Below are 16,885 nucleotides of genomic sequence, written 5' to 3'. Positions count from 1 at the left end.
TGAGAAAAGTATCGAGTTAATGTACACATTATTTGTTTTAAAAACCAAACAAATGTAACTCTTAATAAATTGCTTAATGTTGCCTCTTATAATTCAGCACACCTCGCTCCGTCACCTTGCTCTAAACTAAATAACTGGATTTTTACAAAGGGGGGCGTTGAAATGATTTTTGCTCCTTAAGGGGGCGGTAACGTTAAAAAGGTTGAGAATCTATGATGTAGGCCGATTTCAAAATATCAATACAATAGTGTAAGGTGCACTCAAAAAAACTAGTACAAAAATAGAGCACATTAAGTAAAAATATATCAAAAAAGAGAATATAAAATGTAAATAAAATACAGAACAAAACGTAAAACGAAATCTATAAAATGAGTAGCGAATTCAAATGAACTTACACGCACCGGAATCTTTCAAGAATGATTTAAAATATCATGATTAAGAAGCAAGTTCCTCGGGGGTAATTTCTATTTGACAAAATTGTTTAAGGTTTTAAAATTAAAAATAATTAAAACATCAATAAATCTAAAAACGAATTTAATATTGAGTATATTTTTTTCATAAAAGTGTCAGAATAAGTTCGTTAAGAGAGATGAAAAATTAGCTCCTTGTGGTATTTAATCAATTGGAATAAAAATACATTTTCCATTTTAAAGATAATTACTAAAAAGATAAAAAAAATAATTAGAATTTCCTAATAATCAAAACAACTAACTCAATAACTCAAACTCAAAACAACATCTTATTAAAGATTAGTATAGAAAGGGGAATGCTATTGAAAAGATCCTAAAAATCAAAAGTCGCAGTGAAATTAATTTTATTTTGTTTAATAAATTCTAAAAATGCTTGATTATTACTGATAATCCTAGAAAAACCTTCTCTAATAATGATCTTAATAATTTTATTTACTTAATTTTATAATTTTAATTAATTAATATTTTATCTTATTTATTTTATTTTATATACGTATAATTTAAATTTTTTTTAAATATTTTTTTAATATTTTTTAAAAATATTTTATTTTAATAATTTTCTTTGTCTTCTCTTTTCATTAATCTTTATTATTTTCCCTATTTTTTCCATATTTTTAGCAAATTATTTTATTATTTTTTTGTTCAAAAAGGTACTTTTCTTTTTGGCTCAGGCTGTAGTGTGTCTACCACTACAAAAATACAATTCCAATTCACTGGTATATTAGACATGTTAACTCCATTCTATGTCGGGGTACCTTTCATAGATGAAGGTTGAAATTGTCGATAACTCCTTTTCCCACATTGGTGACCCGGACGTGATGGGAAAACGCTTACCTTGACAGAAACTGCCACTTCGATTTGAACACGCCAACTACTTCGATGGATGGTCCACATTGAACAGTTAACTTGCAGCTTGTGACTGCGATATTATCCAACTCCTTGCGCTGTTGCTACTCAGTCTCTATCACGCACAACGTCTTCCTGTATACACTCGACTGCTCATGACAACGCAGGAGAGGCCATGACCGTGAGGCTCTCACGATCAGCACTCAAAAGTACGGTGATCTTAACACTGAATTCCCGGCTTCTCACAAAACAGCAATGAATCAACTAGTGGTATCCCATGCATCGAATTCAATAAAACTATATTCTAACAGATAAAATTTTGTTGGAGGAGTATTGTAGTGCGTCTACCACTACAAAAATACAATTCCAATTCACTCTATATGACATGTTAACTCGATTCTATGTTGCGGTACCTTTGCATAGATGACATAGTCGATAACATACTCCCCACAAGGCTAACAACTATTTTTATTTTATTTGCAGATCGTTAAAAGGTCCGACAGCGATCGGGTTCTGGTGATAGCTTCAGGAGTGACGTTGCACGAGTCTCTGAGAGCCGCCGATGAACTGTCAAAAGAAGACATCCACGTCAGAGTGATGGATCCATTCACACTGAAACCGATTGACAGGGATTCGATTCTCATCCACGGCAGAGAATGTTCGGGAAATATCGTCACAGTTGAAGATCATTACCCCCAAGGTAGGAAAACAGGAGATCAATGACTTCTTCACGGTGTTCAGGAAAAAATTTGCGAAGTAACCAACTATTTAAAGAAGATTTTGATCAAATTCTCTCCGTTACACTTTAAAAAATTCGGTAAATCCTTAACCAGTATTTGGTGCAAAGTTTCTTATTATCCTAAAGTTCAGTTAACAGGACGTTAAACAGAGAGAGAGAGAGAGAGATCATTTTATTTCAGTTGCACCATAAATTGTGAAGTACGATCGAGAAATATTTCCACGGTGTAACTGACTGCACCAAAATTTGGTAAGAGACGCAAAACTTTGACGGTGACTGTAAACTAAACGATATTTGTTTACGACGCCATGTTTTCTTAAAACTCCGTCTCGGTGTTTCAGGACGACTCATGCATGTTGTTTCGAGTTTCCACTTATTTAGTTAGGTAAAGGGCACATTTACATGAATTTAAGTTCATTTCTTTTTATGTATCCTTTTCAAATTTGGTTGACGGCATAAAATGGTTAGAGGTTTATCATAAAATGACTTCTTACGGTAAGTAGTTTTGTTACTGCAAATAGCTATACCTTGGCCTGCATTTGAGCTCTTTAAAAATATTTAATAATGGTGTAACCTTCCTCTACTTTTATAAAAGAAATAAAAAGAAAATAGATGTTTTGTTTCTTCAAACCAGCTACTTTTGGTGCAATCTTCTACTGGCATTTGGAGCTAGTAAAAATAACAAAATATGGTGAAATTGAGCTCCAATTTTAATGTAGCCAGCAAATGAATACTAATTTTTGGTGCAACGTGGCTCGGAATTTTTATACAGTGTACTATCCAACTAAGATGAGCTGAAAATTTAAATTTTAATTTAAGTAGCCAGTGGCCGATAGACTCTTATAACTTGGTAGTCATTTTTGTCCTCAAACCTAATGAGTCGGTGACCGATATCGACAGGTCCTCTTCATTTAATAGACACTTTTTGAAAAAAATGTTTTTGCTTGGAATGAATTATATTTTTAAAAAAATTCACATTAAAAATATTCTATTGATATAAAAAAAGTTAAATCTATAATAAAAAATAATATAAGTATGTGACAAAATTTAGTTAAACACAGTGATATTAACAGAACTTTAAGTAAAAACATTTGGGGAGGCAAAATAATGTATACTTTACAACTTTGAAATATGTCAGTTGTTAAAAACGAAACTCACCTTTCACGTGAATCTTTCCACCCCAAAATCGATGGATTCTGAAAGATCAGAATTTCAAATTTTGGACATTTTAATATTTTAATAAAAATTCTATTTTCCAGACAGACTACACTGATGTAATTTTAAAATTTAACTATTTTTAAAAATCGATCGGAAATTATTAATAGAGGAAATAGAGAAATTTAAGTCGAAGTTTTTTTTTCTTCTTTTCTTTCTTTTTTTTTTTTTTGGTTGACTCGCCTCGTCACGACTGGTTATTTTCAAGTCTAGTTGGTTTAAATATTTTTATTTTCGCCATCAATACTAGATTTTTTTTACATGGATTACTAAAGAACGCACTTGTCTCTGAAGAAATTGCAGCTAAATAGCGTAAAGTGTTTATTATTAGCATAAGTGTCAAAAGATAAGCTTTGTATTTAATCATATGAAATTTTAAAATAATGTCCAACAAATTATTATAAATTAATTATTTGATATTTTTAAGAAATATCGTTAAATATAAAAATGACGCTTTTACGCATCATCAAAGCAGTTCTATGCACCTCTTAATTTTTGCTTCTTAGTTTATTTCTCAGTTTCGTTGATGAAACACGCTAAGTATCATTTTAAAGGATTCAATGATTCAAGTTTGAAAACTTGTTATGATTGCAATCCCTGTATAGTATACTGGGCTAATGTTTCCATTTTATATCAGTAACATTTCTGAGAAAAAAAAAACGTTTTCCTAGCAGTTAAGTAACCTTTCCACTCAATCAGTGAGCTTTCATAATTTATAGAAATCTTTCTGGATAGGAAACTTAGAATTAATAGGAATAGGTTTCCTATTCCTATTAATTCTAAATTTCTTATCCTGTTTATAAGTTAGATCCAGTATAATTATATTAAAATAATATAATTATTTATAATAATATTAATATAATAATATACTTATTTATAATAATATTAATATAATAATATAATTATTTATAATAATATAATTATTATATTATTATAAATAATTAGTATAATAATGTAATGATATAACTATTTATAAGCTATATCCTGTATAATAATGTATCCTATGAATTCTAAGTTTCCAGTCCAGTATAAGTTTCCTATTATAGAATAAATAAGAAACTTAGAATTGTGGTTGAGTTGTGTGAGTTAGATCAAACCATGTAATGTGGCCCATTAACAAGTACCAAAATAAATAAATGAATAAAAACAATGTTTTTAATGCTCGAATGTTTTAAATGCTTATAATCTTTTAGTATTTTTATGTTATATGTTTAATTAGATGTTAATTTATGTTCAATGTTTATTCTCATAGTATATCTCCGTGGAGTGTTTGCATGCTCCAGTGATGAATGATATATGTATCAAGTGCTGCTGCTAAAAATAAATAAATAAAAATTGACATTTTTATACACACTTGATAGGGTGGTTTTTGAATTTTATATTACTTTACTTTTAATACTTTTTAAACATGAAGGGATTTGTATGTTAAATCACTGATAAATCATATAATTCATATAATTAAATGCATTGAACTAATTTAATATCACTCTTACTCCGAATATTTTTATGAACAGGTGGAATAGGAGATGCCGTGAGTGAAGCGACGTCCATGGAAAAGGACATCATTCTGAAAAGGCTGGCAGTATCGGGTCTGCCAAGGAGTGGTCCAGGAGAGGCTCTCATGGACATGTTTGGAATCAGTGCGAGATGCATAATTGAAGCTGTCAAAGAAATGCTGTAGCATCTGGAATTCACAAAATTCATTTTTGTATAAAAAAAACATTCGAAGCAAGAGATTAGTGAAAGAAGAATGCACTTTTCGTGACTATCTTAATGTTCACAGTGTGGAAACTTTATCAATCATTCGAATATGGGTATCTCACTCATTCAAATGTGCATGTCTTAATAATTTAGCCTTCTGAAGATTTTTCCGAACTTTTATATGCAGTCTTGCCTGTAGTAAAAAACTTAATGTTATTAAATGGAAAAATAGTGCGTTGACGGTAAATTTCCGTACAATTTATCCTAGGATCTCAACGCCTGGAGAGTGAAATACGACTATTGTAAAAAATCTAAATATGACTATTTCAATCCATTGAATGTGACTGTCTTAGTTACCTTATTTAGTTATCCTCTTAATGTAAGCCAAATCAATGGTGCTGTATAACATTTGAAAGTTTGGAATGTGTTTCAATTCTGAGATTTGAATAAATTCTTCTTTTGCACTTTACTAAGTAAATACAAACATGAATCTTATTAATCTGTAGTTGAATATAATGATTATAAATATCAGGGAAACAATTGCTATGAATGCTAGTGCAATATTGTAGAGAATGCGTTTCCTATGCCTGAAATAAGCAGATCAATAATAGAAAAAAATAGAATAGATGTTCAGCAAATATATTATCTTTGCAGATGTTATAGTAAAAAATATTGGTTACATTTACGTCTTTTGTTGACTCACAATGAATTTTTGAAAGAAAATTAGAAAATGACACACAAGTGCTTCAAAGTTTTAATATTCTTTTTATAATGGAATGAGAGGCTTGAAAAATTCGAGAATACATTCTTTAGCCAAACGAAGAAAAGGAAGTGTATCACGCTTCATAAAAACTCTCTTTATCTACTCTAAAAGGTCTATTTTGTTACAAAGATGTTATATATTTCACGATTATTTTTATTCTAATAAAACTTGCTATGTTACATCTCGCAATCTATAAAAGTCTATTGTAGTATTGTAGTAGTATTCTAAGAAATATTTCACAGTTTTGTTTCTAAGACATTCTCATCGATTTCATTGAAACTACATTTTTCTCTCTTTAAATTTTCTTAATAGTAAAGCTAAGTGAATAAAGCTTCAAGTTACATTTTAGTGAACTTGTGCAAAGTGTCTTTAAAGTCTAAATGAAGACTATGCCCTGTCTTTACGAGTGTTTACGAAAGCTTCCAATTAACGAAATTCATTTAAACTGTTTGAGTCATAGCGTTTGCAGTTTTAATTTGAAACGAAAAAAGAGTCTTTCCAAGACAACTGTTTCTGTTTAATGATATTCGAAACTTCCCTCACTCTGAGTACCTCTCTCGTTTGAGATCTTCAAATTTTAAAGACTTATTTAATGTTTGGTCTTTAAATTTCCAGACTAAGTTAAAATTTATTTATGACTAAGTTAAAAAAAAAAGATTTTAATTGCATAAATAGTATTTTCAATAAGAAATCTCAGTTTTCTTTTTCGGAAAAGTCATTTTAAACTTTCTTCCACTATTTTTTATTTTCCTCGTAATTATTTTGAGGCTTCAATAATATGTTATAAAATGTACCAGCCATTTTAACTTAGTTAAATTTATATTTATTTAAAGGATAATTATTGAGTTTTTAATTGTTTCTTAAAAAAAAAACTATTCACCAGATATTAAAGTAGGTAATGAAGGAGGTAATGATTTTTTTTTTTGTTTGGAATATTTACTGAAACTGAAATTCCTAATGGTGTATTGATGTTAAATAAATAACAAAGATGTGCTATATACGTGAGAGCCTTTTATTTTCAATCGTGGTCTACCTCCATTTATTAAAAATGTACACTTAGTCTCACTTCCATATTCGTTCAAGCTATTTCTATATACTTATTAAAACTTCTTGATCTTATTTCTGAAACAATGAACACAGCAATTAAGATGAGGTAAGGAAAATAATTACTATAAAATCAATAAATTTTAATACAATGTGGACCAAAATGAACAAAGATGGAGTTGGCCTGTATGTCAAAAAATGTCTTCATATGATTCCTTAAACACGAATCTTCTAATTTAGAGAAAACATTGGAAATTATTTTGATTAATGTTATTAGTCTAAAAGTCATTACAACTTTGTATACTGCCGAGGAATAAAAAAGCACCTGCGATAATTTCTAAGAAATCCACTTGAATATTCTTATTAAGATTTTTTTTTCTCTGAATAAAATCATCTTCATACGGATATGTTCAATACCTTCTCTTTTATGAGCTTATGAGTTCATGAATAGTCAAAGAATATATAAGGTGCTTCGATTTCAACTAATGGTTTCATAACCGTCGTTGAACTGTCAACCCAATAGTGGGTTTACGTCTATCAATGTTCAACTCAGTAGCCATGTAATTTTGAACCCGATCCAGAAAACAAGGGAACTCCTGAATCAAGTATTGGGTGAAATTTGCCTTCCTGGAGGACATTTTGATCGAAATAATCCACATTTGCGTTACATGGAGAGGAAAACTACGAAAACCTCAACCGGTTAGCTTGACAGCACGGGGACTCTAACTCATGATCCGTCAACCACTAAGGATATTCTACGCTAGCTCTGCTCTCGATTCGTGCCGAGTGTAAAATTCGAATCGACCAGCCATCGCTCGGATTCGAAAACAGCTCACAACATGGAGAGGCGAATACTCTTTCCCCTGAGCTTTTACGGCTCCAACTAATGGTTTCAAAAATTTATAACTGGAAAATAGTTGAAACTCACGCGACACGACATAAATATTGAGGCTTGGTGGCTAGGGGGATAGAGAGTTCGCCCCCCCCCCCAATGAGGTGAACCGGGCTCGAATTCCAACAAAAGCTGTTCAATACATATTCCGCACCAGGCTTCCACCGACCACATTGCTGAAGTAAAATATCATCAGTGGTACTCTACGGATCATGGTTAGAATTCTCTAGCCATCAGACTAACCGTGAGAGAATTTCATGGTTTTCCTCTCTATGTAATGCAAATGTGGGCTATTTTAATCGAAAAGTCCTCTACAAAGGAAAATTTCGCCCAATACTTGATCCTTTGTTTCTTGGATTGGGTTCAAAATTGCAAGGCTACGGATATGAATATTGGTAGCCTAAATTGTAAAAAAATTGTCTTAAAAATCCGCAAAAGTGTTATTAAATTTTTGTTTTTTTAAGTATGCATAAAGATATTTTTCAGGAATTAGAATATTATTTAAATGGTAAACTAAATATTGGCCAAATATATGAAACATTTTATTTTTTTAAAAACTAGTTAATTTGAAGCCACTGACTAAACAATAATAGTTTATAAGAAGGCACTAGCAAGAGAGTTCTATACAAAAAAAAACTTAAAAGTAGCAAATTTATTATAAGACTAAAAATAGTACAATTTTTTAATGATATTTATTTCTTACTTCACTTATTGTGATTAAACATTGAAATAGTTGATTATTTTACTACTTTTTCCTTATAATTTGAAAATCGAAATCAGCATCTGATCGCATAATGAGAACCAAACCTCATATCTAAATTATTTTAATATTTTACAGAGTATTGTCCCACTCAATAAAAATCTTGGACGGGAAATATTAAAAAAATACATTACATAATGCAATATTTCCATAACATGCATCTTAGATATATTACACAAAAATATGGATAATTTGAAACAGTCCTTATAACTATGCATGAGTTTTGTACTAACGGAACTGCGAATGATTTATACAAAGTTTAATTTTTTTTACAATGTTTCTTGCAAAATATGGAAAGCGTGGAAAAAAAGAGTCATAAGTACAAGATATCATCCTTTCTTTTTCCTTTTTCTTTTTTTAAATAGTCTGATATTTTTTTCCAGACAAAGTTCTGTAATGATCGTCCCCAATATATATTTTTAGAATCCTTGTCAAAAATGAAATTAAAATAAGATTTAAACATTTAGAGTAGCAAGTAATTATTAAAGCAGGTGAGAAAAAAAAACTGTTATCTCATATTGTAGAACTACTATTGATGAAGGAAGTATGAGAAACATTAAACCATGTTTTATTGCCCGATGAAGCGTTTTGCATTATTCATCTTAATCACTTTCTGTTTCCCTCAGCAGTTAAAAATGATGTTTTCAGTCCCGCTTTCCTGAATGGGAGTGAGATGTCGTTTATGTTTTTGTGTTATTGACGCTTAATTTGCGNTTTCAGTCATTTATTTGAATAATGTGTAATAAAAGGGAGGAGTTTGGAAGCCACTAGTTAAATTTTTTGAGAAACGGATATAGTGAACTCCCGGTTATAGTGAACCAAAATTTCGGTCCCTTGAAGGTTCACTATAGCGGGGTTTGACTCTACTTATAAAAACATCTTGATATTATTTCAGAAGCAACGAACACAGCAATTAAGATGAGATAAGAAAAATAATTACTGTAAACTCAATAAATTTAAATTCGATGTGGACCAAAATAAAGAAAGATGGAGTTGGCCTGTATGTCAAAAAATGTCTTCATGTGATTCCTTAAACATAAATCTTCTAATTCAGAGAAAACATTGGAAAATATTTTGATTAATGTTATTAGTCTAAAAGTCATTACAACTTTGTATACTGCCGAGGAATAAAAAAGCACCTGCGATAATTTCTAAGAAATTCACTTGAATATTCTTATGAAGAGTTTTCTCTGCGAATAAAATTATCTTCATACCGCTCTTCTTTCTTATGAGCTTATGAGTTAAAGAATAAGCAGAGAATATACAAGGTGCTTCAATTTCAACTAATGGTTTCATAACCTTCGTTGAACCAATTGTGGGTTTACGACTTCCAATGTTCAAACTCAGTAGCTGTATAATTTTGAACCCAATCCAGAAAACAAGGGAACTCCTTTATCAAGAAGTTGGAGAAATTTGCCTTCCTGGAGGACATTTTGCTCGAAATAACCCACATTTGCGTTACACGGAGAGGAAAACTACGAAACCCTCAAACGGTCAGCTTGACAGCACGGGGACTCTAACTCATGATCCGTCAACCACTAAGGATATTTTACATTAGCTCTGTTCTCGATGCTTGCCGAATGCAGAATTCGAATCGACCAGCCATCGCTCAGATTCGAATCCGGCTCACCACATGAAGAGGCGAAAACTCAATCCCCTAAGCTACTACGGCTCCAACTAATGGCTTCAAAAATTTATAACGGGAAAATAGTTAAAACTCATGCGACACGACATAAATATTAAGGCTTGATGGCTCAGGGGATAGAGAGTTCGCCCCACAATGAGGTGAACCGGATTCGAATCCCAGCGATGACTGTTCTATACAAATTCCGCACCAGGCTTGCACCGACCACATTGCTGACGTAAAATATCCTCAGTGATAGACGGATCATGGTTAGAGTCCTCTAGCTATCAAACTAACCGTGGGAGAATTTCATGGTTATTTCGCCTATTACTTGATCCAGGAGTTCCCTTGTTTTTTGGATTGAGTTCAAAACTACTAGGCTACGGATATGAACATTGGTAGCCGTAAACTCAAAAATTGGGTCGGCTGTTCAACGACGGTTATAAAATAAAATAAAAAAATTAAATATTTCTTCCCGAGTTACTATTTTTAATTCAAATGTTGTCCAATGTATATCGCTGCAAGTTTCTTTCATCATTTTTTTCGTTGCGTGTTTAGATCTATAAAAATTTCGTTCTCCGATTATAGCTGATGGTAGACATTTCAAAATATCATAACGTTATTTACATCCAGATAAAAATCTCTAAAAAATTTTTATATTATTTTCAGTTGTTTTTCTTTTCACATCTCTATATTATTACAGCGATAGAAGATGCAACATTCAAATGAGATTTAAAAAAAACGATTACAATTAACAATTAGAAATTTTTTTTTTATTAAAACAGGTTTACTACATGCAGCGCCATCTGTTAAAAGAATTTCGTACAAAAAACAGCAAGTTTGGAGGAAAAGATCTTGCTCTTTCACATTAATTTGCAGCAAGAAGTATTTCTTTAACCACAACCGTTTTCCTATTTCATAGTAGTAAACACTGCAAGTCTGATTTAGGGCAGTATATGATTAGAGAAAAGCATATGAAATATTATTGCATGAATTATATGCATTGTACCTAAGCACCTAATTTCAGAATTCGACTTTAAGTTTCGCTTAAGCAAAGTGAGTCAGAATAACGGCAGATCAAATCTCTCACAATTCAATATGATTGACGTCATATCTACTCACTATTCATATGCAAATACTAATATTTGAAACAAAAATTGGGTTGCAAACTTTTGTATAGCATTATTATGAGAAATATAAATATAAAAAAATTGTCTTAAAATTCTGCAAAGGTGTTATTAAATTTTTTTTTGAAGCATGCATAAAGATATTTTTCAGGAATTAGAATATTAATTAAATGGTAGACTAAATATAGAAGGCACTAGCTAGTTACAAAAAATTTAAAAGTAGCAAATTTATTATGAGACTGAAATTAGTACAGTTTTTTAATGATATTTGTTTATTACTTCATTTATTGTGATAAAATTTTGAAATAGTTGATTATTTTACTATTTTTTCCCTGTAATTTAAAAATCGAAATCAGCACCTGATCGCATAATGTGAACCAAGTCTCATATCTAAATTATTTTAATATTTTACAGAGTATTGTCCCACTCAATAAAAATCTTGGACGGGAAATATTATAAAAATACATTACATAATGCAATATTTCCATAACATGCATCTTAGATATATTACATAAAAATATGGATAATTTGAAACAGTGCATGAGTTTTGTACTAACGGAACTGTGAATGATTTATACAAAGTTTAATTTTTTTTACAATGTTTCTTGCAAAATATGAAAAGGGTGGAGAAAAAAAAGAGTCATAAGTACAAGATATCATCCTTTCTTTTTCCTTTTTCTTTTTTTAAATAGTCTGATATTTTTTTCCAGACAAAGTTCTGTAATGATCGTCCCCAATATATATTTTTAGAATCCTTGTCAAAAATGAAATTAAAATAAGATTTAAACATTTAGAGTAGCAAGTAATTATTAAAGCAGGTGAGAAAAAAAAACTGTTATCTCATATTGTAGAACTACTATTGATGAAGGAAGTATGAGAAACATTAAACCATGTTTTATTGCCTGATGAAGCGTTTTGCATTATTCATCTTAATCACTTTCTGTTTCCTTCAGCAGTTAAAAATGATGTTTTCAGTCCCGCTTTCCTGAATGGGAGTGAGATGTCGTTTATGTTTTTGTGTTATTGACGCTTAATTTGCGATCTTTAATAATTACTTTATTTTTGACTAAAATTGTAAAGTTATATATTTGGAGCGACCATTAAGGAACAATCTGTATGCAATGCGTTTAGTAAAAATTCTAACAAATTATTACTGAAATAATTTCTTTTTAATCGAAAAAATTTCAAAAAATAATTAACATTTACAACCAAATCAAAATAAATAATTTTTCAATGTGTGCGTTTTTTCTAATAAATTTTCGTAAACTTTATAAAGTCATCTTTTTTGTTTCTGAGTGTGCAATTTTCAATTACACACCTTTCTTAGTTTATTTTATATGCATAAATGAAATTAAAGAGTTTAAAAAAGGCAGGGACATGAAGAAAGTATTAAGTCACTCTCACTTAAATTCGAACAGAATAAAAAACATTATTAAAAATGTAAAGGTTTTCTTCATAAGAGAGTAAAATATTCCTTTAATCATCCTTCCTGCCGATTTTTATCTAGTTACCAACATGCGTTCGTATTTCATGACGCTACCATAAACAAATTTAGGATATTTCATGACTTGTTTTTCAATTAAAAAAAAGAGGATCATACGTTTTTTTTGTAGAATTTTCATCTTAAACTCAAACTTTTTCGAGTTTGTTTGTCTCAAGATTTATTACAACGAATGCATAAATGCATAATGAATGCAGTTATTATTTTATAATAAATACAGCTATTTTAAAATAATTCTTAAACTAAGAATTAGTAATATGTAACCAGAAATGATAAAAATTAAACAAGTCAAATTGTACTTCGTATATTTAATGCAATAAGTCAAAGGGCAAAATTAAGTATTGCAGAATGTCAAACTGAGCAACTTTTAGTATATTAAGTGAATCTAGAGAAGTAAATTACTATTAGTAGTAATACTGTTAAAAATTAGTGCAAGTAATACTACTAATAATTAGTACAAGTATTGCTACTAATAATTAGTACAAGTCAAACTGCGTAGGTTATGTTTAGTGCAGCAAGTTAAATTGCGAAACTTTCATTGTTCAGTACAATAAATGAAATTGTGTGGAATTGTAAGTTTAAGGGTGTCCCAAAATTAACGCAAGGTTTGAATTAAATAGAAAACACAGTTTTTAGTCTTTAGATTGTAATTTTTTCATTGAATCATAGGGTTATTTATGGAATAAAACATCGGGCAAATGGCATCCACGGATCTGCTGGCACATGCGCACTCTTTTGTCGAAATTTTTCATGACCTTTCTGCATAATTGTGGCTGAATTTCGTTGATGCAGTATTTAATTTCCTCTTGTAATGCACAGGTGGTTGTGGGCTTGTTGACATAGACCTTTAACTTCATATAACTCCATAAGAAGAAATCTAATGGTGTTAAATCACATGATCTAGGGGGCCAATTCTGATCTCCGAAACGAGAGAATACACGACTAGGAAATGACAGAATTATTTTTGAAATATTGTTCAATAATGAAAACAAGTTGTTGTATCGTATGAAGCTCCATTTTTACAAACCCTAAACTCTCAGCTGTCAAATTGTTTTGTTTTTTTCAGGGTTGCCAACAATTTACTGCGAAAATAGCTGCAAATTTAAATCTTTGCGTTAATTTTTTGACACCCTTACTAACTATAGAGCTCCAAGTCAGTCTGTGCAAATTTGTAAGTTATGCTTGTAGTAATATAAATGAAATATAATAAGCTAATGTGCTGCGTATATTTCAAATTTAAATAATGGTACCGCTAAGTTAGTCATCACTTATGGTGCTAAATAAAATTTCAGGTTTTGATTTAATTAATTTCAAACTTTTTATATCTCAATCATCGAAGCTGAATTGAGTAATATTGTTTATTTCTGGGAGATAGAGGTCTTCTTGAGACTGCGTCAAGTGTGCCAGTACTTCTTCTTGATTTATTGGCTTCATCATTCCAAGGCAATCTGAATCCTGAATATTTTCCATTTCTGATGGAATGGTCATATTTGAACTCTCTGAGGTAATAGCAATGTTGGATATTTTTGCTTCAAACAAGCTATCAATGGATGGTAAAAGAGAACTTTCGAATTGATTTTTTAAAGAACTGCAAGGCATATAATCATCATTAGAACTGTCGATTTCAACAGTAGCACTTGTTTGATTGTACTTGAGACTTCCATCCTGTAGGTGCTGATTTGAAGTCATATATCTGGTGCTCAAACTGCTACTGGGTACCTCAAAAGTACTCGCTATCAAACTGCTGGTGGCCTGGGACATTTGTCTCGAGAGTATCCTGGCAAAAAGTACAGTGTTCATGTCGTCGTTATTCAGTGTCTCTGACAAGGCTATGATGTAATTTCTGGCAAGTCTTAAAGTTTCGATCTTCGATAGCTTTTGGGACTTACTGCGGACAGGTATGTAGTCTCTTAGCTTGTCCAAAGCAGCGTTCAGACTGTGCATTCTGTTCCTTTCTCTGGCATTTGCCTTGCATCGACGGTTTCGAGTTTTCGCTGCTCGAGATTTAGTAGATTGTTTTCTCTTTGTAGTTTTCAAAACTGAGTGGGAGTGAAAAGAAGCCGGGAAACGACATTCAGAATATTGTCGGACAGTGATTTGTGGTACTCGTCGGTTCATCTCTTATTCCAGCACTGAATTTCCGATCGTCTAAGAATTTTCACTTTATGATAAAAATGAATCATATATCTTTCATAAATGCCATATACCTGGAAAAAAAAACTTCCAATTTCAATATTATTGTAGTATAAAAAAAGGTAAAATAAGCTCAATTCAAAAGTGCTAAATAAACCTTTTCGTAATCGTGTGTATGATACAATTTTTAATTTAAGAAAAGCAAGAATTAGATAAGTAGGTAGGTACTTTATTTACGTCCCACTAGGGCTGCACAATGGACTATTGGCGATTCTCTGGGAAACATCCCTGAATATGATTCGAAGACATACCATTACAATTTTGATCTCCTGCAAAGAGAATGGCTCCTCCGCTTTGGTAGCTGGGCGGCCAACGAGCGAAGCCCAGCTCTTCACTTTAGAACAGCTAACGAGGAACGATATCGCGCAACGCAGGCTGATCAAAGAGATCACCCTCTCGCTTACTGACCGCAGCCAGTGATGCTTGACTTCGGTGTTCTACTGGGAACCGTGTCTTTACCATCAATTCACTGCGGGACAGCAAAAATAGAATAAAATCTTAGAATGTATTTGACAAATCTATATTAAAGTAAAAATATAAATAGGATCGTTAGAAATAGCAACTAACAAAAACTGTGACAATACTAGGAAAAGTTTATACTTTTTGACTGTAATAAGGAACAGAAATGTTAATACAAACATTTCTATAGGAATAAAATTATCCTTTTATTGTGAGTGAATGAGAGGGAAATCATGAAATCCTCAGAAGTTTTGCAGAACTTAACATTAAAACTGAAATTCAAAATAAATTTAAACGCCTTAGATTTAAACTTTTTTGATTCGAGAAGTATTATTTAAAAAACAATTTTTAAAAGTTTAAACTATAAAAGTTAAACCGAAAACCCCAATTAAAAACTCAATTTCAACAAAGCTAAAATTATTTCCATCCCAGACACATCAGATCATCTTGATGCCTTGGAATCTTGCTTTATTCCAATGATTTCTAATTCCCTCGTTAACGACATTAACGGTTTTTCTTGTTAATCACCACCTCTCCCTAGCACGCGAAAATTCCTTTTGCCCTAATTTGCCCCTCTCAGCCACTGTGGTTCTTTTTGTTTTATTTTTCATCTTTTTTTCTCCCTCGGCTACTGAGGTATTTATAGTTTTGTTTCTAATTTTTGTTTTCTTATTTTCTGTTGATAACTTTACGTTTCTTATTTCAAATCACTTTTGTTTCCTCTCCTTCACTTCTGACCAGTCTTGAAAATGAATGCTCGTTTTTGGGCTCTTGAAACATGCCAACTGTTATTTCCAATTTACATATTTTTGAAGTGAATAAGTTTTTCAATCAAGTAAGTACGATAGAATCGTTTAGTATTGGATGTAAGAGATGTGTTCAGAGATCTTTTCAGAGAGACAGAGAGAGAGAGTAATATTCATTTATTTTAAGGGAGTCGCAGTTGTAAGTTTGAGATGGCCATAAGCTAAAAATTTGATTATCAGTACTTAATAAAGCATTTTATTTTGTTATTAGAATTAAATCAATTGGGTATAATATAAAAAAACACAACTACTTCCACTTTGTAGGAATAACATTTACCATGACGCAATGCTAAATTCTATGCCACTATCCACATAAATGCAACTATCCACATAAATCAATTATTAATCAAAAATCGAATATCAATTACTTTTCTTTATAATGCAATAAAATCTGGTGGCAGCTATTTAAACGATCAAACACTTCGTTTGTTTATTTGTGGCTTGAAGTTAGGCTCGCAGAAAATGCCGTTCATGGGTTAAATTTAGTAGGAATAACACAACCTGTGACGTAGGCTATAGTATACCCAATTGGTTCAATGCACTCATTATACATTCTAGCTATTACAACAGTGTGGAAACCCAAGTATTTTAAATAAAGATCACGAGGTTGCTGTAAAAAAATTACTAATTTGCATGCCTAATGACCTCTATTGGGAAGAATAATTATAAGGAAAGCAGTTCAATTTTATTCTAAAAATAATCTGTTTGTGTATTTCGTTAATTACCCTTTTGCTGTGATTGACGT

At 31.2% G+C, this 16,885-nt stretch overlaps 2 protein-coding genes across 3 annotated transcripts in view; one reads left to right on the top strand and one right to left on the bottom strand.

Moving 5' to 3' along the window:
* The window catches only part of LOC107453333 (transketolase), a 52,428-nt gene extending 45,694 nt beyond the window's left edge, over positions 1 to 6,734 (top strand). For both annotated transcript variants that reach the window (XM_071177103.1, XM_071177104.1), the window contains exons 10-11: positions 1,800 to 2,016; positions 4,785 to 6,734. In XM_071177103.1, the coding sequence (XP_071033204.1) occupies positions 1,800 to 2,016; positions 4,785 to 4,951 (384 nt within the window). In that variant the 3' untranslated portion in view covers positions 4,952 to 6,734. The remainder of the gene's footprint in view (positions 1 to 1,799; positions 2,017 to 4,784) is intronic.
* A 4,785-nt stretch (positions 6,735 to 11,519) lies between these two features.
* LOC107453329 (neurogenic differentiation factor 6-A-like) lies at positions 11,520 to 14,883 on the bottom strand. The gene has a single exon (XM_016070107.3). The coding sequence runs from the start codon at positions 14,798 to 14,800 to the stop codon at positions 14,009 to 14,011; it is 792 nt and encodes a 263-aa protein (XP_015925593.1). The 5' UTR covers positions 14,801 to 14,883; the 3' UTR covers positions 11,520 to 14,008.
* Between the last annotated feature and the right edge of the window lie 2,002 nt (positions 14,884 to 16,885).

The sequence above is a fragment of the Parasteatoda tepidariorum genome, chromosome 2 (assembly GCF_043381705.1).
Source record: "Parasteatoda tepidariorum isolate YZ-2023 chromosome 2, CAS_Ptep_4.0, whole genome shotgun sequence".
NCBI lineage: Eukaryota > Metazoa > Arthropoda > Arachnida > Araneae > Theridiidae > Parasteatoda > Parasteatoda tepidariorum.
Note: the sequence above shows the minus strand (reverse complement) of the source record. Positions and strands in the feature narration are given on the sequence as shown.